We start from the raw sequence: 13,584 nt of genomic DNA on the forward strand, positions 1-13,584 counted from the left end.
TAGTCTGGACCTATGCATACGAGGCGAAGAGTGGTTAAGAGCTATTTCTTTTGAAGCCAGGCCGCTGAGAAACACCACGGGTGCTCCTCGTGATTGATGCCCTTGATAGGCAGTTATGATGGTGCATGAAATCTGGAGGGATTGCTCTTTATTACAAGTCTGGGCAAGATGAAAGATTCTGTGTGAAATATAGATGAACCAAATGGATCTAAGTGAAGCTTGAAACAGACATCATGGTCTTGTTTCTATTGAGTCTGTCTGTGCTGCGGCAAGTCTGTGTCTGTGCGTGCCTGCGTGTGTATGTGTGTCTGTGCGTGCGTGCGTGCGTGTTGCGGAGAGGATATAGATGTGCGCGTGTGTGTGTGTGTGTGTGTTGCGGAGAGGATAGAGATGTGTGTGAGCATTTGAGAAGTGATGTATGTATATAAAAGACTAGTAGGCAATCCACATCCAAGTCAACGGCAGACTGCAAAGGCTTTTGGGCTGAATGAAAGTGATGAAAGATTAGAGCACGTGAGAATCAAAACTGCATGTCACTTCTGAAGCTAATTCCTTAGCAGACATCAGAATAAGGACACAGACTGGCACCCAAGAAGAAAAAAAAAACCCAGGCACTAGAAATCTCAGACACAGAGACTGCAGAAAGCCTTGTGAATAGGGCCTCAGAAGAAGCCTTTGTTCTCAGCAGTAGGCCAACCAATGCTCAGACAGCCTCCATTGACAGCACCGACAACATCACATTCAGAATTCAGTGGCATTAAAATAACTTCACGGATGCGCTTTTGTGAGCCTCACCTACAACTACCTACCAGCAGGCACAGTATGTGGCAAACATTACAGTAATTGTGAAGGAATGCTGGGTTTGCAAAAAAAAGGGCTGCCTGTTTGGGTTAAGGACCGAGACAGGACAATGCTGGACAAATTGGAGCGTTCCTGCTGACTCTGGCGGAGGGGCTGAGGGGAGAAGAGGGCCAGCTACTCTGGAGCAGTCGGAGCAGAGCTGTTTTTGGTGGGGAACGGGAACGGGAAACAGCGGTGGGGGATGGAGAAACTCATGGCTATTTCACCATCTTCAGATAAACATTTCCACATCCTGTTATGGAAAAAAAAAAAAATCACGTAAAAAAAAAAAGCGAAGACATTTGGCAAGCAGCTGTAATAATCCTGACCAGTGACAATGAATTGGGGAAGGCTGATTAAAAAGTTTCACATATCGAGTGAAAAAACAAACACGGAATTCTAGGAATGATATTCCCCACCCCTAAATAGGAGACACTCTCAATTGCTGAACACTCGAGTCCTAAAAAAAAGCTTTGTGCATGCTGGATGTCAAATTTGTTCATTAAAACCTGAAGTAATACAAATCCTGGGGGTGGAATTAAAATAAGGAAACCGCCCAGTGCTGTCACCTCTCAGCAGAAAACACACGACAGGAAGAATATATTTATGACATTTACCGCTGGAGGCTATGAGCTAAGCCTGTGCAGACCACTGCATATGAAGGACGCCAGCACAGAGGCTACGGCTCATGTGCAGATGTGGCCAAATGTCTATTCATTACTTAATACTCATCATCTCTTTAGATCAACATCCAGCCCCTTGAGGACCGCAATAAAGTTCTCCCACAAATCTCAGGGGACGTGCTTTTATTTTGTTTTGCTTGAGTGGAGCCATGGAGGCACAGGGCTGGTACAAACTGTACATTGGGCTGACAAGTCTTTCTCTGATGTCAGAATCCTGTTTCTGGGATGAGTGTAAACAATATACTCAAAGGGTGTGTTGGCAGCAACAAGGGTGGAGCAGGCTGTGTGTGTGTGTGTATGTGTATGTGCGCTTACATGTGTACACTGTAGGCGTATTTCAGAGTGTGAGAGTCACCATAGGAATACTTTTTGTTGATTAAGTGTTTGTGTGTGTACTACGAACACGTGATGTCACACTGCTGGGATCGTGTTACGCTCGTAATATGCCATCTGTGTTTACGTGTTTGGTGGCGTCCTCTGCGTTCGAGCCTCACCATCGTTGATGACGGCGGTCAACATGCTGTTCTTCCTCTTGTTGCTCTGCCGGTCGTGGGATTGGCACTGCTGGTCTCTGAAGGTGGGCAGGCCCTTGGCGCATGGCGGGCTCTCGCAGGCCTTGTGCTCCACGCTCGTCTTCTGGCAGTGCCTCCCGCCAGGACCAGGCCTGTGGAGAGAATGACAGCAACGGCGTCAGTCACTGGGACTGGACACTCTCCTTACTGTCCCCAACACCTCTCTCCACACCATCCTGGTAGGGCGGTGGTAGCTAGAGGTGGATTTTGTCGTTCGTTCTCATGACACAGTTTGCGTCGTTCAGTTCGCCAAGATGATTCGTTCTGAATCGTTCGTTCGTTCGTTCAGTCGCATTTCCGGTAGCCTACAACGTAGTTCAGCGGTGAATCATGGAATGCAGGTTCTCAGCTCCTCGTTTGTGCAAACGGTCAACACAACACTGTAATTGTAGCGGCAAAAATATAGCTGCAACTTCATGATTATGTGTACTTTTAGACAAAACAGCAGTAGCTAATGTGTTCATTCACCTTGACATTAAATTGACATATTGAAGGTAGATAGAGTATACGGCTAGATCAGCTAATTTCTTTTTTAAAAATGTGTTCATTCATAAAGGGACAAAGACCCAGTAGGCTATGCCGACAAACATGTTTAAAGGCTTGGCAGAAAGATTATATTGATGAAAAGGTTTCAAGTCCCCATTTTGCCTAGGCTACAGAGCCATAATCACTCTGCTTCTAGCCAAGAACGAGTGACTGACTTAACGAGAACGACAGACCGAAGTGAAACAGGTGGGGGGTCTTGGCGTGAGAACGAACGAACAAACGAGACAGATTGAAGAGACATTTATTAACCTGGCATGACACAGAAAATGCAAAGACACCATGCATTTACCATTAGACAGATATTTAAATGTAAATGCCAATATTGAAATGCAAAATGGAATTGTTAATGTAAACCATTATCGTTATTTTTTATCGTATACTCTCCCACTAGTCTCACTAGCCCATTTGTTTTTTTTTTCATGGAAACGGTGCTGTGCTTTCATGCCCCTCATTGGCTAATTGAGGATGAATGAGAACGTTTTAGAAACAATACAGACAACAGCATACGATTAGTTTGGCTCTCGCCTTAGGATGCTGGGCCATAGACCTCTCCAGAATAAGTCCCGCCTCCGTAACTTCCGTATCCATCCAACTTCCGGTCGTCAAATGTCTATGGGAAATAACATGCCGTTTCGAAAGATCGTACCTGTCAAACTCTGTAGGTGACAAAGTAGAAAAAGCTGGTGGGCCGATTGGGCTACACACTTCTGCCATCTAGTTTCCACTGAATTTTTTGATTGTCGGTGCCGTTTAAGTAGTATACGATTATTAATGCTAACCGGGAGCTAGTTCCAATGTACGCGGGCGGACGAGGGCGTTAGATCTTGCTCACAACCAACCAGTCACAACCTAACGTGATGGTCATTTTCACATGTGATTTATGCGTGGTTTCAGTGGTCTATAAATGTAAATCGTTTGCAAGGTTCAGCCTCTTTTCAACATGACTGTGCGAGTTTGTTGGCTGTTTTTGAGATATTTGAAAAAGAAAGAAATTGCCGACGAAGACACTAAAGACATGACGAGATGAGATTTTTTTTCACGAATAACAGATAATGATAAGCAGACTAGGAATCAGAGGCTGAATCGTATTGAATTGATAGCTTTATTTTGCATGTCCTTGATCAGAACAGTAACATTTTCAGAATGTATTAACAACCTATCAAACATGATGATTTCACGCAGGGTTAGTGCCACCTCCGTAGACAGGCTCTGGTGTCACAAACTCCATTTCGGTGAAGACAAACTATGAAACATTGCCGTTGCTATGCAACCTTGATTGGGGGAGTCGCGGCGTCTGAAGCGTGCGTTAGCTTAGTGCTTCTTACTGATATATTTCTACTTTAACGGCACCGACAATCAAAAAACCCAGTGGAAACTAGATGGCAGAAGTGTGTAGGCCAATCGGCCCACCATTTTTTTCTACTTCGCCACCTACAGATGTTTTACCGGTGTGATATTTCGAAACGCCATGTTATTTCCCATAGACATTCGACGCCCGGAAGTTGGGTGGACACGGCTGTTTCGGAGGTGGGACTTATTCCGGAGAGGTCTATTGGCATTCACAGCAGCACTAGGTCAGTGTGATTCAGCGACGAACGAAAGAACGAACAAGAACTGGAAAGGCAAACCAGTTCAGGTCGTTCATTTTAAAGACCCGTTCGAACGAACTAGTTCGTTCACAACCGACCCACCTCTAGTGGTAGCGTAGTGGCTAAGGAGCTGGGCTAGCATTAGGGGTCGACCAATTATCGGCCTGGCCGATTATTAAGGACGATATTTATCATTTTTATAATAATCGGTATCGGTCATTTTTTCACCCGATAAGCCGATATTGAAATGGATAAAGAACGAAACGTGCTACTTTGTCTGTAAAGCGTCTCTCACACCCTGCATTTGCTACTCTGTGGTCAAGAGCATTGTCCCGCCCACTACACCGTCTGATTTGTTAGTTAGCGCGAATGCAGCCAATCAGGATCGAAGACTGAACACAGAGAAAGTTTAGGATTCTCACTGAGGCAGACTGTAGACTGAGCTTCAGCTGTACGGAGCTACTTTTTGAAGGTAAGGAAGGTAGCCTACATCGCTGAAGTTGCAATGAATCACAATCATCTACACTGAAGTTACAAAAACACCACTTTGTAAGCTATTGTCTCTTTGATCCGTATCAAAAGTAAAGCACCCACTTCCTCCATTTAGCGAATTCACGATTGATGCACGTTAGTGGTAGGCCTATGCTGTTTACTAGTTAGCCTACAAACTCGGGTGCTGTGCGTCGGGAGTTCTTTGCCTCCGCCTCGTCCGTTAATTGTGAAACACGGGACATAGTACAGATAGCATATGGACACAAATTGCATGCCTAAATAGCCTAAGAACTATTTTAAAACTTTTGTTAAACTATTCAACCGTAACACTTGCCATCACGCATGCACCTCTTCCTCTCCCTCTCTCGTGCACTCACACACACGATGGCAAAGCATCCTCTTTGTGACAGGTCCCTTAACAAGCACATAGCCCATTGTGTAGGCCTACTTTATGAAAATAATTGCCATCACTCAGCTCTTGGATTAACATGATAGGCCTACACAGGATATATACTTGCAAGTGATGCAAGTTGATAGACAATTGTGTATCAAAAGAAGAAAGAAAAGTTGCATAATTAAATGCTTTTGAATTAAATTTTTGCAGCATATCGCCTTTACTATCTACCCCCTTTTTTGACAACTGACATATCGGTTTTACATATCGGTTATTGGCCTCCTGTTTTGGTAATAATTGATATCGGTATCGGCCCTGAAAAAAACAGTCGGTCGGTCGATCCCTAGCTAGCATGGAGTAGCCTAAAAAGTTAGGGGTTTAATTCCCACCTTCCACTGTTGTTGTGCCCTTGAGCAAGGCACTTAACCCCCTAGCTTGAATTTCCCCTTGAGGATCAATAAAGTATCTATCTATCTATCTATCTATCTATCTAGTTGCTCCAAGAAAAATGTCCCTTGTAATATAATTGCTATATGAAAAAAACATCTGCTAAATGAATGAATAAATGTAAATGTTAAATCCCCTATCCCTCTATCCACACCGTCCCTAACCCCTCTCTTCCCTGAGGGGCAACTCTTACCACTGTGAATGGAGCTAGAATGACCCCGTTCCCCTCTGTGTCTAAAGGCGGTACACACAGAGACAGACAGATCCCAGTGTTCCCCTCACCCTCTCTCTCCCCCTCCTTCTCTCAGTTACTTGCTCTCCATTCCTATCTCCCTCCTCCTCCCTCAGTCTCTCTCTCTCTTCCTTCCAACGCCGGAGCAGGAGCAGCAGCAGCAGCAGCCGCGGCGTAGGAAGGTTTACAGCCAGAGCTGGACACCAGGCTGAAGGACTGATTCTCGCATTCATCCTGGTGCGGCGGCACTAAAAAAAAACGCCCCACAAACAGCTCGCTCCATATTAAAACAAACAAACAAAAGTACCTGTTTGTTTTTTCAAACTCATGGTTCTCTTGGCCCGCTCCAGTCCATGGCACATGTCCTGCCGCTGGCAGAGAGACACGGCTGGATTTGTGTTTGTCTTAAAATGATGGCCCCCAAAATACTCTGCCAAGCACACCCTCGCTCCCTCCCTCGCTCCCTCCTTCCATCCCTCCTTCCCTCTCTCGCTCCCTCCTTCCCTCTCTCCCTCCCTCCTTCCCACTCTCCCTCTTTCCCTTGCTGGCCAGCGGAGAGCTTTTGTGTTTGGAGCGAGCTCCGCTAGAAGCCCTGTCACCATCGGTACAGTGGAGAGAGGGGCTCGGCTGCCAAGACGCAAATAAAAACATCATGCTCTTTCCCAGGGCCGCGCCAGCTTGGCGGAGGTGAGCGAGTTGTTCCCTCCGTTGCCATCGGTCCAGGCTCATCTTCGAGAGGCAAATTACGTTTTTTTTCTGGACTGAACTGGGTGACCACCATTGATCTGATCTCATTTGGTGAACCTCTTTTACACAAATTTAAAATCATATTGAAGATTATTTTTGGTGTGTGTCCAATGACTGTGTGGTGTGTGTGTGTGTGTATGTGCATAGTAGAGTCAAGACATATGGCTTCAATTCTAGAAATCACAATAGTTACAGAATTCTTTACTTCAATTAAACATATTTCTAAGTAGGTAAGTAGGTAATCTTATTTAAAACATATACTTCATCCCCATACTCATACCTGCCTCTGACAGGCACCAGCAACTCAATAAAGCAGCTGCTTGCTGATGGACTCAAATGTGTTTTTGTGGCTTTCAAATAATTTTGCTTAGAAACAAACTTTAAAAACATCTGTCAGAGCCTTGACCTGTTAAATCTCAACACATGGTCTACAGCTCACCCGGCCGATAAGGCCAAACTGCAATGGTGTTCATTTTTCATACGGAGTTGACCACTTCTGGACTAGAGTCTAAAGATATGGGGATCTAGTCAGCTCAGCCAAAGCTTGTTACTGGACATGGGCCCTTTCACCTATATGTTGTACAACTACTTGACTACTGGGCAGCCTCAATCGCTTATATATTTATTTTTTATTTATCCTTTATTTTACCAGGTGATGTCCCATTGAGATATTCAAATCTCTTTTACAAGGGAGCCCTGGGGCAACAGATACACAAGTTACACAGAAACATTGATGACAAGACAGACTAATAAGGACAGAATAACATAGAAGAAAGACATGAGACCACAGACCAAAAAAACAGCGACACAAGCCAGTGACACAACAAAAACAGATTTACAGTACATGTAAAAACAATATAAAAATCACATAAAGGGGTCATTGGAAGCATGTGCATTGTTCAGATTTGGAATATAAAAATCACATAAAGGGGTCATTGGAAGCATGTGCACTGTTCAGATTTGGATCGTTTAAGTAACTGTTTAAAATGTCCAAGTGGGATAAAAACAGAAAGCTTCAAAACTTTTTGGAGCAAATTCCAACACCAAGGAGCAGCATAGCTAAAAGCAGTCTTACCAAATTCAGTTGTTGTACGTGGGATATTTAGAGCCAGAGTGTTAACGGAGCGGAGATTGTAAATGGAATGATTCCAAGTCAACAGACAAGATAGCTGGGTAAATCACCATTAATAGCTTTATAAATAAAAATGTGCCAGTGGAACCATCTACGCAGACCTAAAGAGCTAAAACCAGTCATCTCATAAAGACGACAGTGATGAGTGCGTGACTTGGTATTAGTAATGAACCGTAGTGCACCATGGTAGACTGTGTCAAGTGCGCGCAGTGTGGTAGAGGCAGCATGCATATAAATAACATCCCCATAGTCCAAGACTGGTAGGAAAGTGGCACTGATCAGTTTCCTCCTAGCTTGGAGAGTAAAACAGGATTTATTTCTAAAATAAAAGCCGAGCTTTACTCTTAGCTTTCTCACTAACTTATCAATATGAACTTTAAAAGGTTAGCTTTTCATCAATCCACAGACCAAGATATTTATAAGATGAAACATTTTCAACACACTTCCCATCCAGTGTGGAAATGGTAAGGGTGGTTGGTGCGGGTACTGTGCGAGACTTTGTGAACTGCATCACCTTAGTTTTACCAACATTTAATACCAGTCTAAGTTCAATGAAGGTGTCCTGTAATAAATTAAAAGACTGCTGTAACGATTGATAAGCTTGAGTAAGGGTGGGGGCGGAACAATATAGAACTGTGTCGTCTGCATAGAGGTGTATTTTGCTATCATCTGCAACAGAGGCGATGGTGTTTATATAAATGGTAAATAGGACCGGACCAAGGATAGACCCTTGAGGGACACCTCGCCGGACCCCCAGAGGAGCAGAACTATGCCCGTCGACAACTACAGTTTGAGTTCTGTTGGCAAGATAGTTTTCGAACCACTCAACTGCCTTAATGCCCAAGCCAATGTCCCGGAGCCTCTTGAGCAGGATACAGTGATCAACTGTGTCAAAGGCCTTTGACAAGTCGATGAACAGGGCAGCACAGCTCATCTTGTTGCCAAGGTCACAGATGATGTCATCAAGCACCTTGGTAGCTGCAGTAATGGTGCTATGCTTGGCCCTAAAGCCTGACTGTGCCGGGCAAAGTATGTTATGGTTTTGCAGGAAGCCCTTAAGTTGGGTATTTACTAAAGACTCTAGGACCTTTGCAAGTGCAGACAATTTAGAGATTGGGCAGTAATTGTCAAGAATGGAGGGGGTCCCCCCCTTTTAGCAGGGGGAGCACATGGGCTGATTTCCAAACATCTGGTAATTCATTTGAAGACAAGGACAAGTTAAAAATGTATGTAATGGGTTCCACTATATGTGCTGATAGCTTCAGTAAAGCAGGGTCTAGGCCATCAGGGCCAGCTGATTTCCTGGTGTCAATTTTTTTAAGAGCCTTAAGCACTGTGGATGATGGAATGAATTCAAAGTCAAATCCCTCACTGACCAGAGAAGCAGGTGAAGTGTGTTGAAGGGGTGAGGAGACATGGCTGTGTGAAACTTCTTCAGGATATGATTGTTCGAATATGTCCCCTGCCTTAATGAAATGGTCATTGAAAGCATTAACAATATCATTCTTGTTTGAGATCTGTTGGGTGTCTTTAACTATATGCTTGGGGAGAGCAGAGTCACTGGGAGGTAGTTCAAGGGATTTTATCATCTTCCAAAATTTAGCTGGGTTATTTAGGTTTGAGGACATTGATTTGAGGTAGAAGTCAGATTTGCACTTTCTTATAAGGTAAGTGCACTTGTTTCTAAGATACCTAAAGTTGGCCCAGTCAGATTGGAGGTTTGAGGTCCTTGCTAAGGCCCAGGCTGCATTTCTCTCATGGATCAGAGAAGACAGTTCATTGGAAAACCAGGGGTTGTCACGCACTTTAATTCTATAGCAGGTTAGGGGGACATGTTTATCAGTAATAGAGAGAAAAAGTGAGTGAAAGTAGTTCCATGCCACATTGATATCCAGTATGAGACTAATTCTAGAGAAATCACAGATGTTTAAGTCATGTAAAAAGGCTTGTTCTATAAACCTTTTAACATTTCTTTTAATGAGGATGCGAGGCTTGGATTTAGGGAGCTTGGTGTCCCTAACACATGCTACGGTGCAATGGTCACTGATGTCGTTAGAGAATACCCCTATTTCTTTATACTTCTGTGGAGTGTTGGTGAGTATTAGATCTATTAGGGTTGACTTATCTGGAAATTTTCTATTAGGACGGGTAGGGGAGGAAACAAGCTGAGTAAGATTTAGCTCATTACAGATATATTAATAATTGTAAGAGAGTGAACATATTTAGTAACACTAGAAGTACCATGAAAGTACTGGAAGGCCTGTTGACCATTGCAATCTCCCACTCGAGCCGTTTTGGATTTGGATTGAAGTGGGGTTTATGAGGAAAAACAATAACTACAGTAATCTCATCAGAACCTGAAAGTAATCTGTAAAGGTTTGGGCAACCAGTCAAATATTATGTGTGTGTGTGTGTGTGTGTGTGTGCACGTGTGTACTTGTGTACGTGTGTGTGCATGTGCATATATGTGTGTGTGTGTGTGTGTGTGTGTGTGTGTGCATGTGCATATATGTGTGTGTGTGTGTGTGTGTGTGTGTGTGTGTGTGTGTGTGTGTGTGTGTGTGTGTGTGTGTGTGTGTGTGCGCGCGCATGTGCGTGTACATGTGCATATTTGCGTGAGCATGTGCATATGTGTGTGTGTGTGTGTGTGTGTGTGAGAGAGAGACTTACGGTGGATTGTCACACTTCCTCTGTCTGAACTGGGCTCCTGTCCCGCAGGTGCGGCTGCAGCGGCTCCACTGGCTCCAGGGACTCCAGTCTCCGTCCACATGCTGTGGGATGGGCGTCTTACTCACACACTCTCCCGCACGGCACCACTGATGGACACACAAACGCACACACACACACACACACACAAACAAATGCACGCACATACATACACACGTACACGCACATGCACACACGCAAGCACACACACACACACACAAACAAACACACTGTTTAGGGTAAGTGTGTCGAGGCGGGTTGAGCAAAAGGTGGAACACTCTCAGGAAGGACTCAAGGTGGATTTTGTAGAAGATGGGAATTTTATTTTTTCCCAAAATAAGGCCCGTAGGCAATTAATTAGTCATTAAATAGTAACAGAGCAAAAAATAAAAATAAGGAAAACAAAAACTTTTTCAATAAAGAAAATAAACTGACATGATAGTCAAAAAATGTCTAGACAATAATCAACACAGACTTTGCACCAGTCAACAATACCTTAGATAGGAGAGCTACAAGACTCACGTCTGTCCATGACCTGCTCTCCCTACCAACTCACTGGGGAGGCTTAAATTAGGCCCAAGTGCCCCTCTAAATTGGGTCATACCAACACTGTCAAAAATACAGGGGGTAACGCCGGTGGGCTAACAATAAATGTGCTAAACTGCTAGAAAACACTCTCCAAATATCTGGACAATTGTAATGACATATTTTAAACATCTTATTTCAAGTCGGCATAGCCAACATTGTTTTAACAGTCTATACAATTTAATTATTAAAACACGGGTTCACTTCCGGTGAACCCGGAAGTCACCGCGTTAATAAAACCCGGAACTAGGCACAGGGAAACTTTTACCACAACAAACAGAAGACGAGACGCTGAACGCTGGTGAGACAAACATTTTGCAATATGACTTTTCTGCTGTATGGTTTTAACTTAAAATAAACACAACATTGGTGTGACAAGACAAGTTTGACGAGTGCTTATTTTAACGTAAATGACAATGAATGGAAATGTATGATTTTAAACTGTAAAGAGTTGTAATGGATAAAAGTAGCCTAGGCAAATTCACCGTTGTGTAGAATGTTATAAGACGTCTAATTAACAGCAACGGGAATTACTGAAATTGTATGATGAATGACATGGTTAACAGATATGAAACACATAAGCAGATGAATGGCATGAAAGACAGACATAAAACACGTAAGCTGACGTTCGCGCTCAGTCTCTGTTAACGTAAGCAGCGTGTCGCTGCGGTGGCGGTAGCTATGCGCCCCGTCACACACACACATATACAGACAAACATTTCCATAAAATTACCGACTTTCACAAAAGTGTCTAATTTTGCCTTTTACCTGGTATTTTACCTTAACTAGAATCAGTAATCAGTCTTGGGCCAGCCCAGCTTTCGACTGGTGGGTATTATAAGTCATGGCCTGGATAACCCACACGGGTCCTTACCTTGTCCGCCCCACACTCGGTACCATCCAGCGGAGGGTCCAGTTTGGTCTTACACGAGGTGTCACCCTCCACCAGACACCACAAGCCGGCACACATGAGGTGCTGAAAGACAGCATTGAGACGTGGGATTAGCAACGGCCAACGAGAACCACGCACAGCAGCGCTGTGCTAACCAGGCCCTGCCACTGGAATGTCAGGCATTCGTCCCTCTGAAACAGAGCAGCACATTGAGCTATGGCAAGGAGGAAGAAGAGAGACTGACAGAGGGAGAGAGAGAGAGATAGATAGAGATAGAGATAGATAGAGAGAGAGAGAGAGAGAGAGAGGGAGAGACTGACAGGGAAAGAGACAGAGAGAGACAGGGAGTGGGATAGGGGGAGAGATGGGGGGGACTGACAGAAGGAGAGGGAGAGAGAGATAGAGAGAGACACAGAGAGACTGACAGAGGGATAGGGGGAGAGATAGAGAGAGAGAGACTGATAGAGGGAGAGAGAGCAGATTTTAAGTGTGCACACTGTGAACTTCTGAACATTTTCTTCTCCAAAGGCGTTTTGGCAGGAGCAGTATGGACACCTCGCTTTGCATGCTCTCTGAAGGTCACAGATCCATGTCTGCACACATAAAATATTCTATCAAACACACAGCACACCCCCCAAATGTGCCCTAAAGGTAATTGGCGATAGAACAATGTACAGATCTCGTAGCCCTTCCACTGACGGAGGTCCTTTCATGACTGACTGAAAAGAGTATGCTGAATGACTTTTTCAGCACACCCTGAGCTCACTGACTTCTAAATTCTAAATTCTAAATCAAGCATCGTGAAGGAGAGTGCACAACATGGCCCTTGGAATTGCATGGAAAAAAGAAATCAAAGGAAATGTCTCGAAAACCATGGAAGTTTACGGTTTGGTCTACAGTAGGTAACAACAACAAATGACCCACCCAGCCACACACCCTTAAGGAACATCTGTGGCCATAAACCTCACAGTCACCAACACAGGAGAGTGAGGGAGGGGGACGTTTCACTGACAAATCCTTCCCTGCACTCACAACTCACTGCGAGTGAGCCTCGGCCTGGCATGTTGGTAGGAAGGCCAATTAAATGGATATGGTTTAATTGGCAGCCGTATCCTGTTCCTGCCACCACAGTGCAGCGTGAGGTAGGTGGAGGTGTGAGGTGGAGCACGGTGGAAAACCTCACCATGAGCTGCCAGCGCAGGACACGCACTAAATCACTCCTCATGCCATACACAACCCAGTTTTCCCTGCAGTTTGGTCAAGCGGCTCAGTTACCTTGTCAGTGTACAGACAGTGGCCAGATTTCTTCTCTCTCACTCTCTCATTCCCCCCTCCCTTTCCCTCTCTCTCTCCTCCCCCCTCAATTCTCAAGCACTGTGTTCACTTCATCATTAGTAGAAAACAAGCCTTAATGGTCTGCTGGCCGTCGTCTGTTCGGAATAATGATCTGCCTGGCTTTGAAGATTGATGAAACGGTAGCCTGCATCCACGAGGCTCCAATAACGTTATTGAATGCGTGACGTCAGCAAACACTGAGGCAGCACAAAGAAAACGGTTTGTACCGCAAACTGTTCTGGCTCTGCATTCTAACGAACCACATTCACGTTCAAGTGTTGGCTTAAAAAAGAAGGGATTTTGAGGAACCATCACTCACATAGCAAGTGCACTCTTTGGCAGAGCGCAACATCATATTTCTAGGAGCCATTCCATCTCTGCTCCACCAGGGA

At 44.5% G+C, this 13,584-nt stretch overlaps 1 protein-coding gene across 1 annotated transcript in view; it reads right to left on the minus strand.

Moving 5' to 3' along the window:
- Positions 1-13,584, minus strand: part of adamts17 (ADAM metallopeptidase with thrombospondin type 1 motif, 17) — an 83,193-nt gene that overhangs the window by 28,896 nt on the left and 40,713 nt on the right. Inside the window, exons 11-13 of the mRNA XM_042062347.1 lie at positions 11,840-11,941; positions 10,345-10,490; positions 2,018-2,187 (exon numbers count right to left, since the gene is read on the minus strand). Of these exons, the coding sequence (XP_041918281.1) occupies positions 2,018-2,187; positions 10,345-10,490; positions 11,840-11,941 (418 nt within the window). The remainder of the gene's footprint in view (positions 1-2,017; positions 2,188-10,344; positions 10,491-11,839; positions 11,942-13,584) is intronic.

This window comes from Alosa sapidissima, chromosome 14 (genome assembly GCF_018492685.1).
Source record: "Alosa sapidissima isolate fAloSap1 chromosome 14, fAloSap1.pri, whole genome shotgun sequence".
In the NCBI taxonomy this organism is placed as follows: Eukaryota; Metazoa; Chordata; class Actinopteri; order Clupeiformes; family Clupeidae; genus Alosa; species Alosa sapidissima.